The sequence below is a fragment of the Leucoraja erinacea genome, unplaced genomic scaffold (assembly GCF_028641065.1).
Source record: "Leucoraja erinacea ecotype New England unplaced genomic scaffold, Leri_hhj_1 Leri_248S, whole genome shotgun sequence".
Taxonomy (NCBI): Eukaryota; Metazoa; Chordata; class Chondrichthyes; order Rajiformes; family Rajidae; genus Leucoraja; species Leucoraja erinaceus.
In genome coordinates this window covers 112,340-128,174 of record NW_026576149.1, presented here as the reverse complement: position 1 = coordinate 128,174, position 15,835 = coordinate 112,340, and the positions used below count along the sequence as shown (strand labels likewise).

The 15,835-nt window shown below is 59.2% G+C and overlaps 1 protein-coding gene across 1 annotated transcript in view; it reads left to right on the top strand.

Moving 5' to 3' along the window:
- The window catches only part of spata4 (spermatogenesis associated 4), a 28,551-nt gene that overhangs the window by 3,160 nt on the left and 9,556 nt on the right, over positions 1 to 15,835 (top strand). The window contains exons 2-3 of the mRNA XM_055666354.1: positions 2,360 to 2,646; positions 8,784 to 8,913. Of these exons, the coding sequence (XP_055522329.1) occupies positions 2,360 to 2,646; positions 8,784 to 8,913 (417 nt within the window). The remainder of the gene's footprint in view (positions 1 to 2,359; positions 2,647 to 8,783; positions 8,914 to 15,835) is intronic.

Genomic DNA, 15,835 nt, shown 5'->3' with positions numbered 1-15,835 from the left:
AGCCCCCACACCAACCCCAACCCCAACCCCATCCCACCCCCCCACACCAACCCCCACCCCACCCCAACCCCAACCCAACCCCAACCCACCCCAGCCCACACCAACCCCACCCCATCCCAACCCCACCCCAACCCACCCCAGCCCACACCAACCCAACCCCAACCCACCCCACCCACACCAACCCAACCCCAACCCCCCCAGCCCACACCCACCCCAACCCCAACCCCATCCCACCCCAGCCCACACCAACCCAACCCCAACCCCAGCCCACACCAACCCCCCACACCCCAACCCACCCCATCCCACCCCCACACCCCACCCCCCCCCACCCCCCCCCACCCCACCCCCACACAACCCCAACCCACAACCCCCCCCCCCCATCCCACCCCCCCCCCCCAACCCACCCCAACCCAACCCACCCCAACCCAACCCCAACCCACCCCACCCCATCCCCAACCCCCCCATCCCACCCCACCCCATCCCACCCCCCCCCCACCCCACCCCAACACCCCATCCCACCCCAACACCCCCCCCATCCCACCCCCCACCCCACCCCATCCCCACCCCAACCCCAACCCCATCCCACACCCCCCCCACCCCAACCCCCCAACCCCAACCCCATCCCCACCCCACCCCATCCCACCCCCACCCCCAACCCCAACCCCAACCCACCCCAACCCCCCCCCCCCCACCCCCCCCCCCCCCCAACCCACCCCAACCCACCCCAACCCCCCCACCAACCCCATCCCACCCCACCCCACCCCCCCCCCCACCCCACCCCACCCCAACCCCACCCCATCCCACCCCACCCCACCCCCACCCCATCCCACCCCAACCCCAACCCACCCCAACCCCACCCATCCCACCCCACCCCCCACACCCAACCCCACCCCCCCACCCCATCCCACCCCACCCCCAACCCAACCCCAACCCCAACCCACCCCATCCCACCCCACCCCCAACCCCAACCCCATCCCACCCCCCCCCCACCCCCCCCACCCCAACCCCATCCCACCCCACCCCAACCCCATCCCACCCCACCCCACCCCATCCCATCCCCCCATCCCAACCCCAACCCCACCCCACTCCCACCCAACCCCCCCCAACCCCAACCCCACCCCACCCCACCCCACCCCACCCCCACCCCACCCCACCCCCACCCCCACCCCAACCCCTCCCCACCCCCCCATCCCACCCCACCCCATCCCCACCCCACACCCCCACCCCCCACCCCACCCCCACCCCACCCCACCCCAACCCACATCCCCCCAACCCATCCCCAATCCCACCCCCACCCCACACCCATCCCACCCCACCCCACCCCACCCCACCCCATCCCACCCCACCCCCAACCCACCCCCACCCCACCCCACCCCACCCCATCCCACCCACCCCACCCAACCCCAACCCCAACCCCATCCCACCCCACCCCATCCCACCCCACCCCAACCCCAACCCACCCCCACCCCAACCCATCCCACCACACCCCACCCCCCCCACCCCCACCCCACCCACCCCAACCCCATCCCACCCCATCCCCACCCCAACCCCATCCCACCCCCCCCCACCCCATCCCACCCCAACCCCATCCCCCACCCCACCCCAACCCCATCCCACCCCAACCCCAACCCACCCCACCCCCACCCCCAACACCCAACCCACCCCAACCCCAACCCACCCCAACCCCATCCCACCCCACCCCACCCCCACCCCAACCCCACCCCACCCCACCACCCCCCCCCCCCCACCCCCACCCCAAACCCACCCACAACCCAACCCCAACCCACCCCAACCCCATCCCCACCCACCACCACCCACCCCATCCCCACCCAACCCCCCACCCCATCCCACACCCCATCCCCACCCACCCCACCCCAACCCCATCCCACCCCACACCCACCCCATCCCACCCCCCCACCCCATCCCACCCCATCCACACCCCATCCCACCCCCACCCCATCCCCCCCATCCCCCCCCCCCCCCAACCCCAACCCCCGCCCCTAAACCCCAACGACCCTAGCTAAACCCCAACACCACCCCCTCAACCCCCCCCCCACCCCCCAAACACCAACCCCCACCCCTCCACCCCAACCCCCACTCCCAAAACCCCACCCCCCCCCCCACCACCCCACCCCATCCCCACCCCACCCCCACCCCACCCCCCATCCCACCCCAACCCCCCCAACCCCACCCCAACCCAACCCCAAACCCCTGACACTTTGACCCTGACCTGCCACGCCCGCCCACCGGGACAGCTGTCAATCAGTGCACGCAGGGCCCGCCCCCTGCACTGGGAGCCAATCACAGGGCTGGTCGCCGACAGCCCCGCCCCTGGTGTTGACGGTGACGCGGTGGCCAGGGAGACGGTGACGCGGTCGCTAGGGAGACGGTGACGCGGGCGCTATGGAGACGGGGCCTACCTACGCCGCCGACATGGAGCTGCAGCTGCGCTGCCGACCCTCACCCCGCAGACTCGCATTGCTGGCCCCCCCCTCCCCCGGGGCGGCCGCGCTGGTCCCCTCCCCCTGGCCGGCCGCCGGCGGGGGAAGCTACGGGCCCACTGCCCGCCCGCGCCGGCCTCGCCAGGGAGGTGATCCGCTGGTTGCAGGGCCTGGGGCTCAGTCGCCCCTTCACTCATGTCCCGCGGTGAGGGCCGGGCCACAGGGGTGTGGGTGGGGGTGGGGGTGAGGGTGGGGGTGGGGGTGAGGGTGGGTGGGGGTGAGGGTGGGGGTGAGGGTGTGGGTGGGGGTGGGGGTGAGGGTGGGTGGGGGTGAGGGTGGGGGTGAGGGTCGGGGGCAGGGTGAGGGTGGGGGTGGGGGTGAGGGTGGGGGTTAGGGTGGGGGTAGGGTTGTTAGGGGTAGGGTTAGGGGTGGGGTGGGGGTTGGGGTGGGGGTGGGGGTGGGGTGGGGGGTGGGGGTGGGGGGGGGGGTGAGGGTGGGGGGAGGGTGGGGGTGAGGGTGGGGTAGGGGTAGGGTGAGGGTTAGGGTTAGGGTTAGGGTTGAGGGTGAGGGTGAGGGTGAGGGTGAGGTTAGGGAGGGTGAGGGTTAGGGTGAGGGTTAGGGGAGGGTGAGGGTGAGGGTTTAGGGGGGGGTGAGGGGGAGGGGGGGGGTGAGGGTGAGGGTGGGGTTGGGGTTGGGGTGGGGGTGAGGGTGGGGGTGGGGATGCAGGTGGGGATGGGGTGAGGGGGTGGTGGGTGGGGGAGGGGTGGGGAGGGTAGGGTGGGGGGTGTGGGGTGTGGTGGGTGGGGGGGGGGTGGGGGTGGGGGTGTGGGGTGGTGAGGGTGAGGGTGGGGTGGGGGCCGGGCCACAGGGGTGTGGGTGGGGGTGGGGGTTGGGGTGGGGGTGGGGGTGGGGGTTAGGGTTGGGTTGAGGGTGAGGGTGGGGGTTGGGGTGAGGGTTGGGGTGAGGGTGTGGGTGAGGGTGAGGGTGGGGGTGGGGGTCAGGGTCAGGAGGGTGAGGGTGAGGGTGAGGGTGAGGGTGAGGGTGAGGGTGAGGGTGAGGGTGAGGGTGAGGGTGAGGGTGAGGGTGAGGGTGAGGGTGAGGGTGAGGGTGAGGGTGAGGGTGGGGTGAGGGTGGGGGGTGAGGGTGAGGGTGAGGGTGAGGGGTGAGGGTGGGGGTGAGGGTGAGGGTGAGGGTGGGGTGAGGGTGGGGTGTGGGGTGGGGGTGAGGGTGAGGGTTGGGGTTAGGGTGGGGGTGGGGGTGGGGGTGAGGGTGGGTTAGGGTGAGGGTGTGGGTGAGGGTGGGGGTGAGGGTTGGGGTTAGGGTTAGGGGTAGGGGTAGGGTTAGAGGGTTAGGGTGAGGGTGAGGGTGAGGGTGAGGGTGAGGGTGAGGGTGAGGGGTTAGGGTGAGAGGGGGGGAGGGGGTAGGGTCAGGGTGGGGGTGGGGTGGGGGTGAGGGTTAGGGTTAGGGTTAGGGTTAGGGTGGTAGGGTTAGGGTTAGGGGTAGGGGTGGGGGTGGGGGTGGGGTGAGGGTTAGGGTGGGGGTGGGGGGGTGGGGGTAGGGGTGGGGGTGTGGGGTGGGGGGGGGGGGGGGGGGGGGGGGGGGGTGGGGGTGGGGTGAAGGGGTGGGGGGGGGGGGGGGGGGGGGGTGGGGGTGTGGGTGGGGGTGAGGGTGGGGTGAGGGAGGGGGTGGTGGTGGGGTGGGGGGTGGGTGGGTGGGGGTGGGGGGTGGGGGGTGGGGGTGGGGGTGGGTGAGGGTGAGGGTGGGGGTGGGGGTGGGGGGTGGGGGTGGGGGTGGGGGTGTGGGGTGAGGGTGGGGGTGGAGGGTGGGGGTGGGGTGGGGTGGGAGTGGGAGTGGTGGGGGGGTGGGGGGGGGGGTGAGGGGGGCTGGTGGGGGGGGTGGGGACAGGTGAAGTGGGGGGAGGTTGGTGGGGGTGAGGGGGGGGTGGGGGTGAGGGTGGGGGTGGGTGTGGGGTGAGGGTGAGGGTGGGGGTGGGGGAGTGAGGGGTGGTGGGAGGTGTGAGGGGGGGGTGGGGTGGGGGTGGGGGGTGAGGGTGGGGGGTGGGGGTGGGGGTGGGGGGTGAGGGTGGGGTGGTGTGGGGTGGGGGGTGAGGGTGGGGGGTGGGGTGAGGGGGTAGGTGGGGTGGGGTGTGGGGAGGGTGAGGGTGGGTGTGGGGTGGGGGTGGGGGTGGGGGTGGGGGTGACAGTGGGGTGTGGGGGGGGGTGACTGGAGTGGGGTGCCAGGGTGTGGGGTTGGTGGGTGTGGGGGTGGGGTGAGGGTGGAGGGTGAGGGTCCCCTAGGGTGGGGGTGGGTGTGGGGTTAAGGGTGGGGGTGGGGTGAGGGTACCCTGGGGTGGCTGGGGGGTGGGGGGTGGGGGTGGGAGGGGTGGGGGTGGGGGTGGGGGTGGGGGTGGGGTGGGGTGGGGATGAGGGGTGGGTGGGTGAGGGTTGAGGGTGGGGGTGGGGTGAGGTGGTGGGGGGCCGGGGCACTCGGGGGTGGGGTGGGAGGGTGGGGTGGAGGGTGGGGTGGAGGGGGTGGGGGTGGGGGTGGGGTGGGGGTGGGGGAGTAGGGGTGGGGGGGGTGGGGTGGAGGGTGTGTGGGGTGTGGGTGGGTGGGGTGGGGGGGGGGTGGGGGTGTGGGTGAGGGTGGGGGTGGGGGGGTTGGGGGTGGGGGGGTGGGGGTGGGGGTGGGGTGGGGGGTGGGGGTGGGGTGGGTGGGGTGTGGGGTGGGGGTGTGGTGGGGGTGGGGGGTGGGGGTGAGGGGGGGGTGAGGGTGGGGGGTGAGGGCGGGTGGGGGTGGGGGTGTGGGGGGGTGGGGTGAGGGTGGGGGTGGGGGTGGGGGTGAGGGGTGAGGGTGAGGGTGGGGGTGGGGGTGGGTGGTGGGGTGAGGGGGTGAGGGGGGGTGGTGGGGGTGGGGGTGAGGGTGAGGGGCAGAGGGGGGGTGGGGGGTGGGGGTGTGGGGGTGTGGGTGGGGGTGGGGGTGGGGGTGAGGGTGGGGTGGGGTGAGGGTGGGGGGTGGGGGGTGGGGGTGGGGGGGGGGTGGGGGTGGGGGTGAGGGTGGGGGTTGAGAGTGGGTGGGGGGGGTGGGGGGGTGAGGGGGTGAGGGGGTGAGGGGTGAGGGTGGGGGTGGGGGTGAGGGTGAGGTGGGTGCAGGGATGAGGGTGAGGGTGGGGGTGGGGGTGAGGGTGAGGGTGGGGGTGGGGGGGGGTGGGGGTGGGGTAGGGGGTGGGGGGTGGGGGGGGGTGGGGGTGGGGGTGGGGGGGGTGGGGTGGGGTGGGGGGGGGGGGGGGGGGGGGGGGGGGGGGGGGGGGTGGGTGTGGGTGTGGGGGGGTGGGTGTGGGAGGGGGGGGGTGGGGGTGGGGGGGTGGGGGTGAGGGTGGGGTGGGGTGGGGAGGGGGGAGGGGGGGTGGAGTGGGAGGGGGGTGGTGGGGGTGGGGGGGAGGGGGGGTTTAGGGGGGGGGGGGGTGGGGGTGGGGGGGGTGGGGGTGGGGGTGTTTGGTGGGTGTGGGGGGGTGTGTGGTGGGGGTGGAGAGGGTGGGGGGGTGGGGGTGTGGGGTGGGGGTGGGGTGGGTTGAGGGGGTGAGGTGGGGGTGGGGTGGGGGGGTGAGGGTGGGGGTGAGGGGTGGGGGTGGGTGGGTGGTGAGGGTGGGGGTGTGGGTTGGGGGTTGGGGGTGAGGGTGGGTGTGGGGGTGAGGGCCACAGGGGTAGGGGGGGGGTGGGGGTGGGGGTGAGGGTGAGGGTGTGGGTGGGGGTGAGGGTGGGGGTGAGGGAGAGGGTGGAGGGGTGAGGGTGGGGGTAGGGGTGAGGGTGAGGGTGAGGGTGTGAGGGGGGTGGGTGGGGGTGTGGGTGATGGGGGGCCAGGGGGTGGGGGGGGGTGGGGGTGGGGTGTGTGTTGGGGGGGAGGGTGGGGGGGAGGGTGAGGGGGGGGGTGAGGGTGAGGGGTGAGGGTGGGGGTGGAGGGTGGGGGTGAGGGTTAGGAGGGCCACAGGGGGGGTGTGGGTGGGGGTGGGGGTGAGGGTGAGGGTGAGGGGTGAGGGTGGGGGGTGAGGGTGGGGTGAGGGTGGGGGTGGGGGGTGAAGGGTTGAGGGTGAGGGTGGGGGGTGGGGTGAGGGTGGTGGGTGTGGGGTGGGTGAGGGTGGAGGGTGAGGGTGAGGGGGCCACAGGGGTGTGGGGTGAGGGATGGGGGTGAGGGTGAGGGTGTGAGGGTGAGGGTGGGGGTGAGGGTGGGGGTCGGGGGGAGGGGGAGGGGTCAGGGTAAGGGTTAGGGTTAGGGTTAGGGTGGGGGTTAGGGTGAGGGTGAGGGTGAGGGTTGGGGTGAGGGTGTGGGTGTGGGTGAGGGTGGGGGTGTGGGTGAGGGTGAGGGTGAGGGGTGGGGGGGGGTTAGGGGTAGGGTTGGGGTGAGGGTTGGGGTTGGGGTTAGGGTCAGGGTTGGGGTTAGGGTTAGGGTTAGGGTTAGGGTTAGGGTTAGGGTTAGGGTGAGGGTGAGGGTGGGGGTGAGGGTGGGGGTGAGGGTGAGGGTGAGGGTGAGGGTGGGGGTGAGGGTGAGGGTGGTCAGGGTCAGGGTAGGGGTAGGGTCAGGGTTAGGGGGGAGGGTGAGGGTTAGGGGGGTTAGGGGGGTAGGGTTAGGGTTAGGGTGAGGGGTGGGGTGAGGGTGAGGGTGTGGGTGAGGGTGAGGGATGGGGGTTAGGGTTGGGGTTAGGGGTGGGGGTTGGGGTAGGGGTTGGGGTTAGGGTGAGGGTGATGGTGAGGTTAGGGGTGAGGGTGGGGGTGAGGGTAGGGGTGAGGGTGAAGGCCACAGGGGTGGGGGCCACAGAGGTGGGGGTGAGGGTAGGGTGGGGGTGGGGTTGGGGGTAGGGGTGGGGGTGAGGGTGAGGGCAGTGGTGGGGGCAGGGGTGAGGGTGGGGGTGAGGGTTGGGGGTGGGTGGCAGGGGTGGGGGTGGGGGGTCGGGGGGTAGGGGTGGGGGTGGGGGTGAGGGGTGCGGGTAGGGGTGAGGGTGAGGTAGGGTTGGGGGTGAGGGTGGGGTTGAAGTGGGGGTAGGGGTAGGGGTGGGGGTGGGGGTGGGAAGGGTAGGGGTGGGGGTGAGGGGGGGGTGAGGATGGGGGTAGGGGGTAGGGGGGGGGGTGGGCCCGGGGAGAGGGCAGGGGGGGGGGGGGGAGAGATGATGGGGAGGGGAGGATGGGTAGGGACGGGGTTTGTAGGAAGGGAGGGAGGGAGAGGGATGGTGGCGGGGTGGGGGCAGGCTTGTCAGGCTGGAGGTGGTGGGCCTTGGATTAAAAACGCCACAGGACCAGTTGTGGAAGACAGAGCCACTGCCTCACAGCGCCAGGGACCCAGGTTCAATCCTGACCTCAGCTGCTGTCTGTGTGGAGTTTGCACATTCCCCTATGGCCATGTGGGTTTCCTCCGGGTGCTCCAGTTCCCTCCTATACCCTAAAGACCTGCAGGTCAGTGGGTCAGCAAGACAAAAGACTGCTGATGCTGAAGTCTTGACAAAAGTGAAACAAACTGCGCAAAGAAACAAAAACAGATGGAGGATTCTAAAACTAGAGGGCACAGAAGGGAAAAAAGGACAGAGAGTGCTGGAGTAACTCAGCGGGTCAGGCAGCAACGCTGGAGAACATGGATAGTTGACCGAGTCAGATTGAGTCTGAAGAAGGGTTTCGGCCCGAAACGTCGCCTATTTTCTTCGCTCCATAGATGCTGCTGCACCCGCTGAGTTTCTCCATTAATTTTGTGTACCTTCGATCGTCCAGCATCTGCAGTTCCTTCTTGAACACATGGATAGTTGACGTATTGGTTCAGGATCCTTAAGCATAGTCTTGAGACGAGAGGGGAAGGATTTACGAGGGATATCAGGAGCAACTTTTCACTCAGAGAGTAGTCCATATCTGGAACGAGCTGCCAGAGGAAGCTGTAGAAGCGGGTACTATTATGATTTTTGAAAGACATTTGGACAGATAGATGGATAAAAAGGGTTTATGAGGATACGGGCCAAATGCTGGCAAATGCGACTAGTCCTGTTGGCCAACTGCATGGATATATTTTCTTGGGAAGAATAGGGAAAACATAACATATTTGTAAAGTAATGAGAATGCATCACCACTGGTGCAGGAACTCTTGTACATGAAGAGGAAATGGTAAATTACTGAAATGCATCGATGCATTCAGTGATGGGAATATTGAAGTTATGTCCTACAGGTAGAATACAAGTATTTCTCAGTTTACATTGAACAAATGCACAAAATGAAATGTACTTTGAGTGTCAGTCAGGAATCACAACGTGCTGTGTAGGGTGTGCAGCTAAAAACTAACCCGTGTGGATCATGTTGGTGCGTTGTGTTTCAGAGACTTCAGTAATGGCTTCCTTGTGGCTGAGATCTTCTCCTGGTACTACCCCTGTGACATTGAAATGAGTGCCTTTAACCATGGCCTCTCCTTCCCCTCCAAGCTGAAGAACTGGTCCAAGCTGGAGAATGTAAGTACCCAGTACCCAGGGAAAACATTCACATAGTTAAACATAGTTGTGGGTCTGCAAACCTCACCGATATGATTTTACAACCATGTTATCAGATTCCCCATTGTAAACCTTGGGCAGCTTGCAACCCAGCGGTATGAGTCTCCTATATATCAGTGAGACCAAGCGCAAGCTTGGCGATTATTTAGTTGAACACCGCCGCTCAGTCCACCTAAACCTTGCTGATCTCCTGGTTGCTAAACACTTTAACTCCCCTTCTCATTCCCACATTGACTTTTCATTCCACGGTCAGAGTGAGGCAAATTGAAGGAACAGCACCTCCTATGTCGCATGGGCAGCTCACACCCCAGAGGTACAAATATTGAACCCTTCTTTTCCCTCTCTCTTCATCCTTCCCCCATCCTAGTTCTCTAACTAGTTTCACTGAACTTATGTCCTTCTGATTAATTTTACTGATTGTACGCCTCCTTGCCACCTTCAAGTCAAGTCAAGTTTATTCATCACATACACATACGAGATGTGCAGTGAAATGAAAAGTGGCAATGCTCGCGGACTTTGTGCAAAAAGACAAACAAACAACCAAACAAACTACAAACAGAATGGAACAGAATCACATATTCTTTTACATATTAAATATTGTGGGCGGAAGGAAAAAGGGAAAAAAACAGCAATTTAAAAAAAAGCAGTAGAGTGGTACAGTAAAGTTAGTCCCTGGTGAGATAGGAGTTTACAGTCCTAATGGCCTCTGGGAAGAAACTCCTTCTCAACCTCTCCGTTCTCACAGCATGGCAATGGAGGCGTTTACCTGACCGTAGCAGCTGGAACAGTCCGTTGCAGGGGTGGAAGGGGTCTCCCATAATCTTATTGGCTCTGGAGTTGCATCTCCTGATGTATAGTTCCTGCAGTGGGGCGAGTGAAGTTCCCATAGTGCTTTCGACCGAACGCACTACTCTCTGCAGACCCTTCTTGGCCTGGGCAGAGCAATTCCCAAACCAGATGGTAATATTTCCGGACAAGATGCTTTCCACAGCCGCTGAGTAGAAACACTGGGGGATCCTCGGAGACACTCTGAATTTCCTGAAAAGGCGCTGCCTTGCATTACTCACAAGCGCTGCGGCGTGTGATGTCCATGTCATATCCTCAGAGATCCTCATGTCATATCCTCACCTTCCCCTCAGCTAACAATGAACCATTCTACATTTCCTTAATCATCGTGCGCCTTGATCTGTCATTTTCACACCTTACCCTTCGATATCTCTAGACTATCTCCCCTGACTCAGCCTGAAGGTTCTCGACACAATAGGTAACCCATTCTTTCTCTCCTGAGTTACTCCAGCATTTTGTATCTATCTTCAGTATGAATATTGATTTCTCTAATTTCAAGTGACTCTTTTATTCCCTCTCTCTCTGTCCCTCCCCGACTCTAGATGTCCTGCTCATTTCACTGTTTCTACCCTTAGTTATCACCTCCTCCACAGCCAACAATGGACCATTGTAGGCTCTTTGGCTGTTGGTGGTGGCTCTGATTTGTTCTCTACTTTTTCATATCTCTAATTTCCCTCTCCCCGACTTTCAGTCTAAAGAATGGTCTTGACTCGAAACGTCACCCATTCTTTTTCTCCAGAGATGCTGCTGACCAACTGAGTTACTCCTGCATTTTGTGTCTATCTTCTATGCTGAAGTAGACATCATCAGTGGCCAATTAACCTACAAGCCCACATGTCTTTGGGATGATGGAGGAAACCGAATCACCCGGACAAAACACACAGTCGCAAGGAGAACGTGCAAACTCCACACAGACAGAACCCGAGGTCAGGATTGATCACGGGTCTCTGGCGCTGTGACAATGACTGAGAAAACAGCTTCACTGTGTTCCTCCTTTGTATCACTGTGTTCCTCCTTGGTATGTTCTTAACATGAATGATGCCTTTTAGGTTTAGGTTTATTGTTATTGTCATGTGTACCGAGGTACAGTGAACATTTTTGTTTCAGATCAGATAATACTAAACATCGATACATTCAAATCAAACTCAAGTACAATAGGTAGAGCAAAGGGGAAGATACGGAACGGAATATAGTTCCCAGCATTGTAGCGCATCAGGTCCAGAGACAAAGTCCAATGTCCATAATGGTGTAGAGGACAATACTCTAGCCTTGGGAGGATAAAGGGTGTGACCGTTACAGGTAACTGCTAAAGAGACAAAACATATTGCAAGCCACACTTCTTCAGTCACCGGGGAGTCAGAAATGGCAGCTCCTGCAACACTGATCAACACCAGCCTCCCCAGGTCTGCTTACTCATTACACCTCCCCATCATGCAAGTGGCATTCTCCTGACATCTCAACTGCAGCAATGCATCATGGACTTTTTAATGTGGGGGGTAGGTGGCAATTTTATTTCTAGGTCCCTACCTGGTCGGTGAGGCAGCTTTTTCTCCGGGCTGCCCGTCGACCCATCCTCGTGGCCTACCAGCGGGCCTGGAGCGCCATTTCCTGACGGGGACCGCCCAGCACCTCGGCCTCGGTGGCGGCACACCGCTGAAGCGCTATCGTGGAGTGGAGCAGGCGATGCCTTGCCTGGGTCGCCGTGCTGGATCGACGCGCTGGGGCTCCGGTGAGCTGAGACCGCCGAGTTCAACACCTCCGGGCTGCGGGTCTGCAGAGCGGTGCGGGCGGCGCCAACCTCAACATCGGGAGCCTGGGAGCTCCAAACCGGTGCGGCCTTGTCGGCTTTGGAAGCCACGGTCCCCAGCTAGGAAGCGGCCGTTCCAGGTGACCCAGCCGCTGAGAGGATTCTCCCGACGCCGGGGCAAGACCACCTGGTGAGAACGGCCAGGAACATCGGGCCTCCGTAGAGGCAACTGTGGTGGCCTCAATAGGCCTGACTTTGGGGTGAACTTGGGGTTGGGGACTGGACATTGTGCCTTCCCCCACAGTGGTATCCATTGTGGGGGGATGATTTTTTTGTCTGTACGTAATCCTGTTAGTCTTTGTCCAAGATGGCTGCCGTGAAGGGAGAGTGGACGCTGGCGCGCTTTAGCTGCCGCTGCTCTCTCTTCACATTGTGTTTTTGATTTTTTGTTTTTGGACTGAATTCTGTTTTTAATTTGCGTTTCTGTGATGTCTTTATTATTTATTTTATTCTGATTATATGTTTATATTCCTGTTAATCTATGTAAGGTGTCCTTGAGATGTCTGAAAGGCGCCCAAAAATAAAATGTATTATTATTATCATAACGTTAACTGAAGTGTTTCACAATAAGGTTGGTGCACGAGTGCTTTGATAGATTTCCTGACGCAAGATTAAAATGCAATGTAACCCTGAAGAAAAAAATGTGGAGGTGCTTATTCTTGGAGGTCTCCAGATGCACTGCAGCAGATGCACTGCAGAAGTTGCACTGCAGCAGATGCAAGATGCACTGCAGAAGATGCACTGTAGCAGATGCACTGTAGAAGATGCACTGTAGCAGATGCACTATAGAAGATGCACTGTAGAAGGCATTTTATCGGGATGCATCACAGCTTGTTTTGGGAACAGCTCCATCCAAGACCGCTAGAAATTTCAGAGAATTGTGGACGCAGCCCAGACCATCACACAAACTAACAACCTCCCTTCCATTGACTCCATCTACACCTCACGCTGCCTTGGCAAGGCCAGCAGCATAATCAAGGACCAGTCACACTCTGGCCACTCCCTCTTCTCCCCTCTCCCATCGGGCAAAAAGTACAGAAGTGTGAAAACGCACACATCCAGATTCAGGGACAGTCTCTTCCCAGCTGTTATCAGGCAACTGAACCATCGTATTACCAACTAGAGAGCAGTGCTGAATTACTATCTATCTCATTGGTGATCCTTGGACTATCTTTAATCGGACTTTGTTGGCTTTACCTTGCACTTAACGTTATTCCCTGTATCCTGTATCTGTACACTGTGGACGGCTCGATTGTAATCATGTATTGTCTTTCCGCTGACTGGTTAGCACGCAACAAAAGTTTTTCATTGAACCTCGGTACACGTGACAACAAACTAAACTAAACTAACAAACTAAATAATAATAATAATAATAATAATATATTTATTTATTAAGCACATTTAAAAACAACCCACATTGACCTAAGTGCTGTACAGACCAGAGCAGATAGACACAAACAGAGCCTGGGCAAACAGGAGCGGCAAGAGGCGAAGACAAGCAGCCCAACACAGTGGCGCAGCTATTGACTTGTTACAGCCATACGAATAAAAATAAATTAATAAACAATAGAATAGTAAGATTAAACGAGAACTTACCAGTTTGAAGTTTGATCTGTATTTTATGAGGAGTTACGATGAGGGATTACGTGAAGAACCCGTCCAGTACGCATGCGCGGCATACTTCAAAGCAGCGGTGTGGAATCACAGATAGACACAGTTATTGAAGTAAACATAGTAAAGATAAGGAGACATCAGTTTATGAATTTGACCCATATTATTGAAGGTGGGAGCGGAGGGCACGTAATCCCTCATCGTAACTTCTCATAAAATACAGATCAAACTTCAAACTGGTAAGTTCTCGTTTAATCTTACTATTTTACTTCGGAGTCACGTGAGTGATTCCGTGAAGATTTCAAAGCTCCGTGATTTCAAACCGTGTAACAGTTATTACTACATCACTGCCGAAGTCTTTGAGGGAGGGAGTGTGTTATCGTAATCAACCAATGAATCTGTTTGTAGAAAAACACAATGGTATTTTTAACAATAACAAGAAATTAAAATTGCTCCCCTGGGCTTAAATTAAATATTTGCAGTCTGGAATTCTTTCCTGCAAATAAAACAGGTTTTGCCAACGGCTTATTATAAAATTTCTGAACGGTCTTTCCCCCCACCATCCTGCTGTAGCCAGGATGTGGTTTATAGGCACGTCCATTCTTTTAGCCGTCGACGTGGATGCTGCCCTGGTGGAATGAACTTTGTACATGTTAGTTTTTATCCCAGCAGCTTTTAGCACCTGCTTGAGCCATCCCGAAATGGCTCGTCACCCGACCATAAGGTTTTTTATGACTGACCCACAAGGCTTTTCATCTCCCTCGAATATTTTGGTTGTGTCTATGTAGGATAATAGGGTCATGGCACATAACCGTGTTGCTGGCGGGTAAGCCCGGAATTCCACGACTGGATTAGGTGTTCCTGGTCTGCTCTGTTTGATCATTCCCTGGACAACGACAGAGATCTGGTCTGGAGCTGTGAGCATGGTGTCCAGTCGCAATAGGTGTAGTGACTGGACCCTCTGTGCAGCTACAAGTGCCATCAACATGAGTGTTTTGAGCATAGATGGTTCCAGGTTGAGGGATCTGGCTGGTGGCCATCCCCTGAGGTATGTCAGGACCACACTGACATCCCATATATGGGTGTACCTTGGTCTAGGGGTTTAGAGTTGTAAATGCCCTTCATTAGTTTGACCACCAGCTGGTGGGACCCCATGGCCTGTTGTCCTGGAGCTGGTTTTGAAATAGACAGGCAGGGCAATTCTAGCTGTGTTGATGGCTCTGTAGCTGAAGTCCTTCATCGTGGTGAAGGTTCACCAGGAATTCCAGCACGTTGGTAACTGTAGCGGTTGAATAGGTGGTCCCTGTATCCAAGCAGTACTTCTCCCGTTATTTGATGCTGGACAAGTGCTGTTTTTCAGTGGATGTTCGGAGGGATGCTGACATGGTGTCGACGGTTTGTTATGATAATCCCAGTCCCAGAAGTGGTTTGTGCAGAATCTGCAACCCAGGAGTTTGATTTTTTCATGACACGGGTGGCTTGTGCCCGACACTGGGTGTTAACAACTCTGGGTCACTGGGGAATACCATCGGAGTTTCAACAACCATGTCATGGAGTATTGGGAACCATGGCTGTGTAGGCCAGTCGGGTACTATCAAAATACCTGAAGCAGAGTCCATTTGTACTGTGCGTAGTCCCCGACTGATGAGGCAGAAGGGAGGAAATGCATAGAAGAAGAATTTCCCCAATCCAGCGCGAACGCATCTACCGCTGCTGCCTCAGGGTCTGGTTCCCAAGCGACTTACATAGGTACCTGGTGATTTAGCCTTGATGCAAATAAATCGATATCTGGCGTGCCATATTGCTTGATACCTTTTGTGAAAAAATGTTTGGGGTTTTAACATCCATTCGATGTTGTCATTAAATTTACGTGACCTGGTGTCTGCCACTGTATTTAGCTTACCTGACAGGTAAGTGACTGATAGCCAAATATGTCTTTGGACACACCATTGCCAAATTGTGTTGACCAACTTGTCGCATGATACCGATTTTATGCCGCCCATATGGTTAATGTAGGCCACCACCATAGTATTATCTATTTATAACCATACATGCAAGTGATGCATATTTATGCATATGCTTTTAAACCATAAAAGTCACCCAACATCTCTAGATAATTAATGCCCAGTGTAAGTGGTAACGATGATTCTGGGTTAGTCCATCTACTACTTGTGCTGGATATAGAGTTTAGTTGCTCCCCAGCCTTGAGCACTGGCATCTGTTTGGATAACTGACGTAGGGTTAGTGATGATAATAGGCTGAAACTATGTCAAACATTTTTTGCCCACCACTGTAGTTCTGATATTACTTCAGTGGGAAACTTCATGAAACGATCATAATGACCTGTATGTCGTTTTTGGTACAAAGATCCGAATTATGTAGTCGGAAATGCTGCTACCATTTTCGCAATTACTCTGTTACTTGTCGAGTAGTTGGTAGTTTGTTGACCATTAAAGTGTTGCATGATTGTGCCAATTCAACTATGTTGTCTCTTGGCAATGTTACAGTCACATAGACTGAATTAATTATGAAGCCTAAGTAGTCCATGATAGAGGATGGCTTCAACATAGATTTATCTGGATGTAAGACAGCCCCAGGGTTTTCAATAACTGTTTGGTA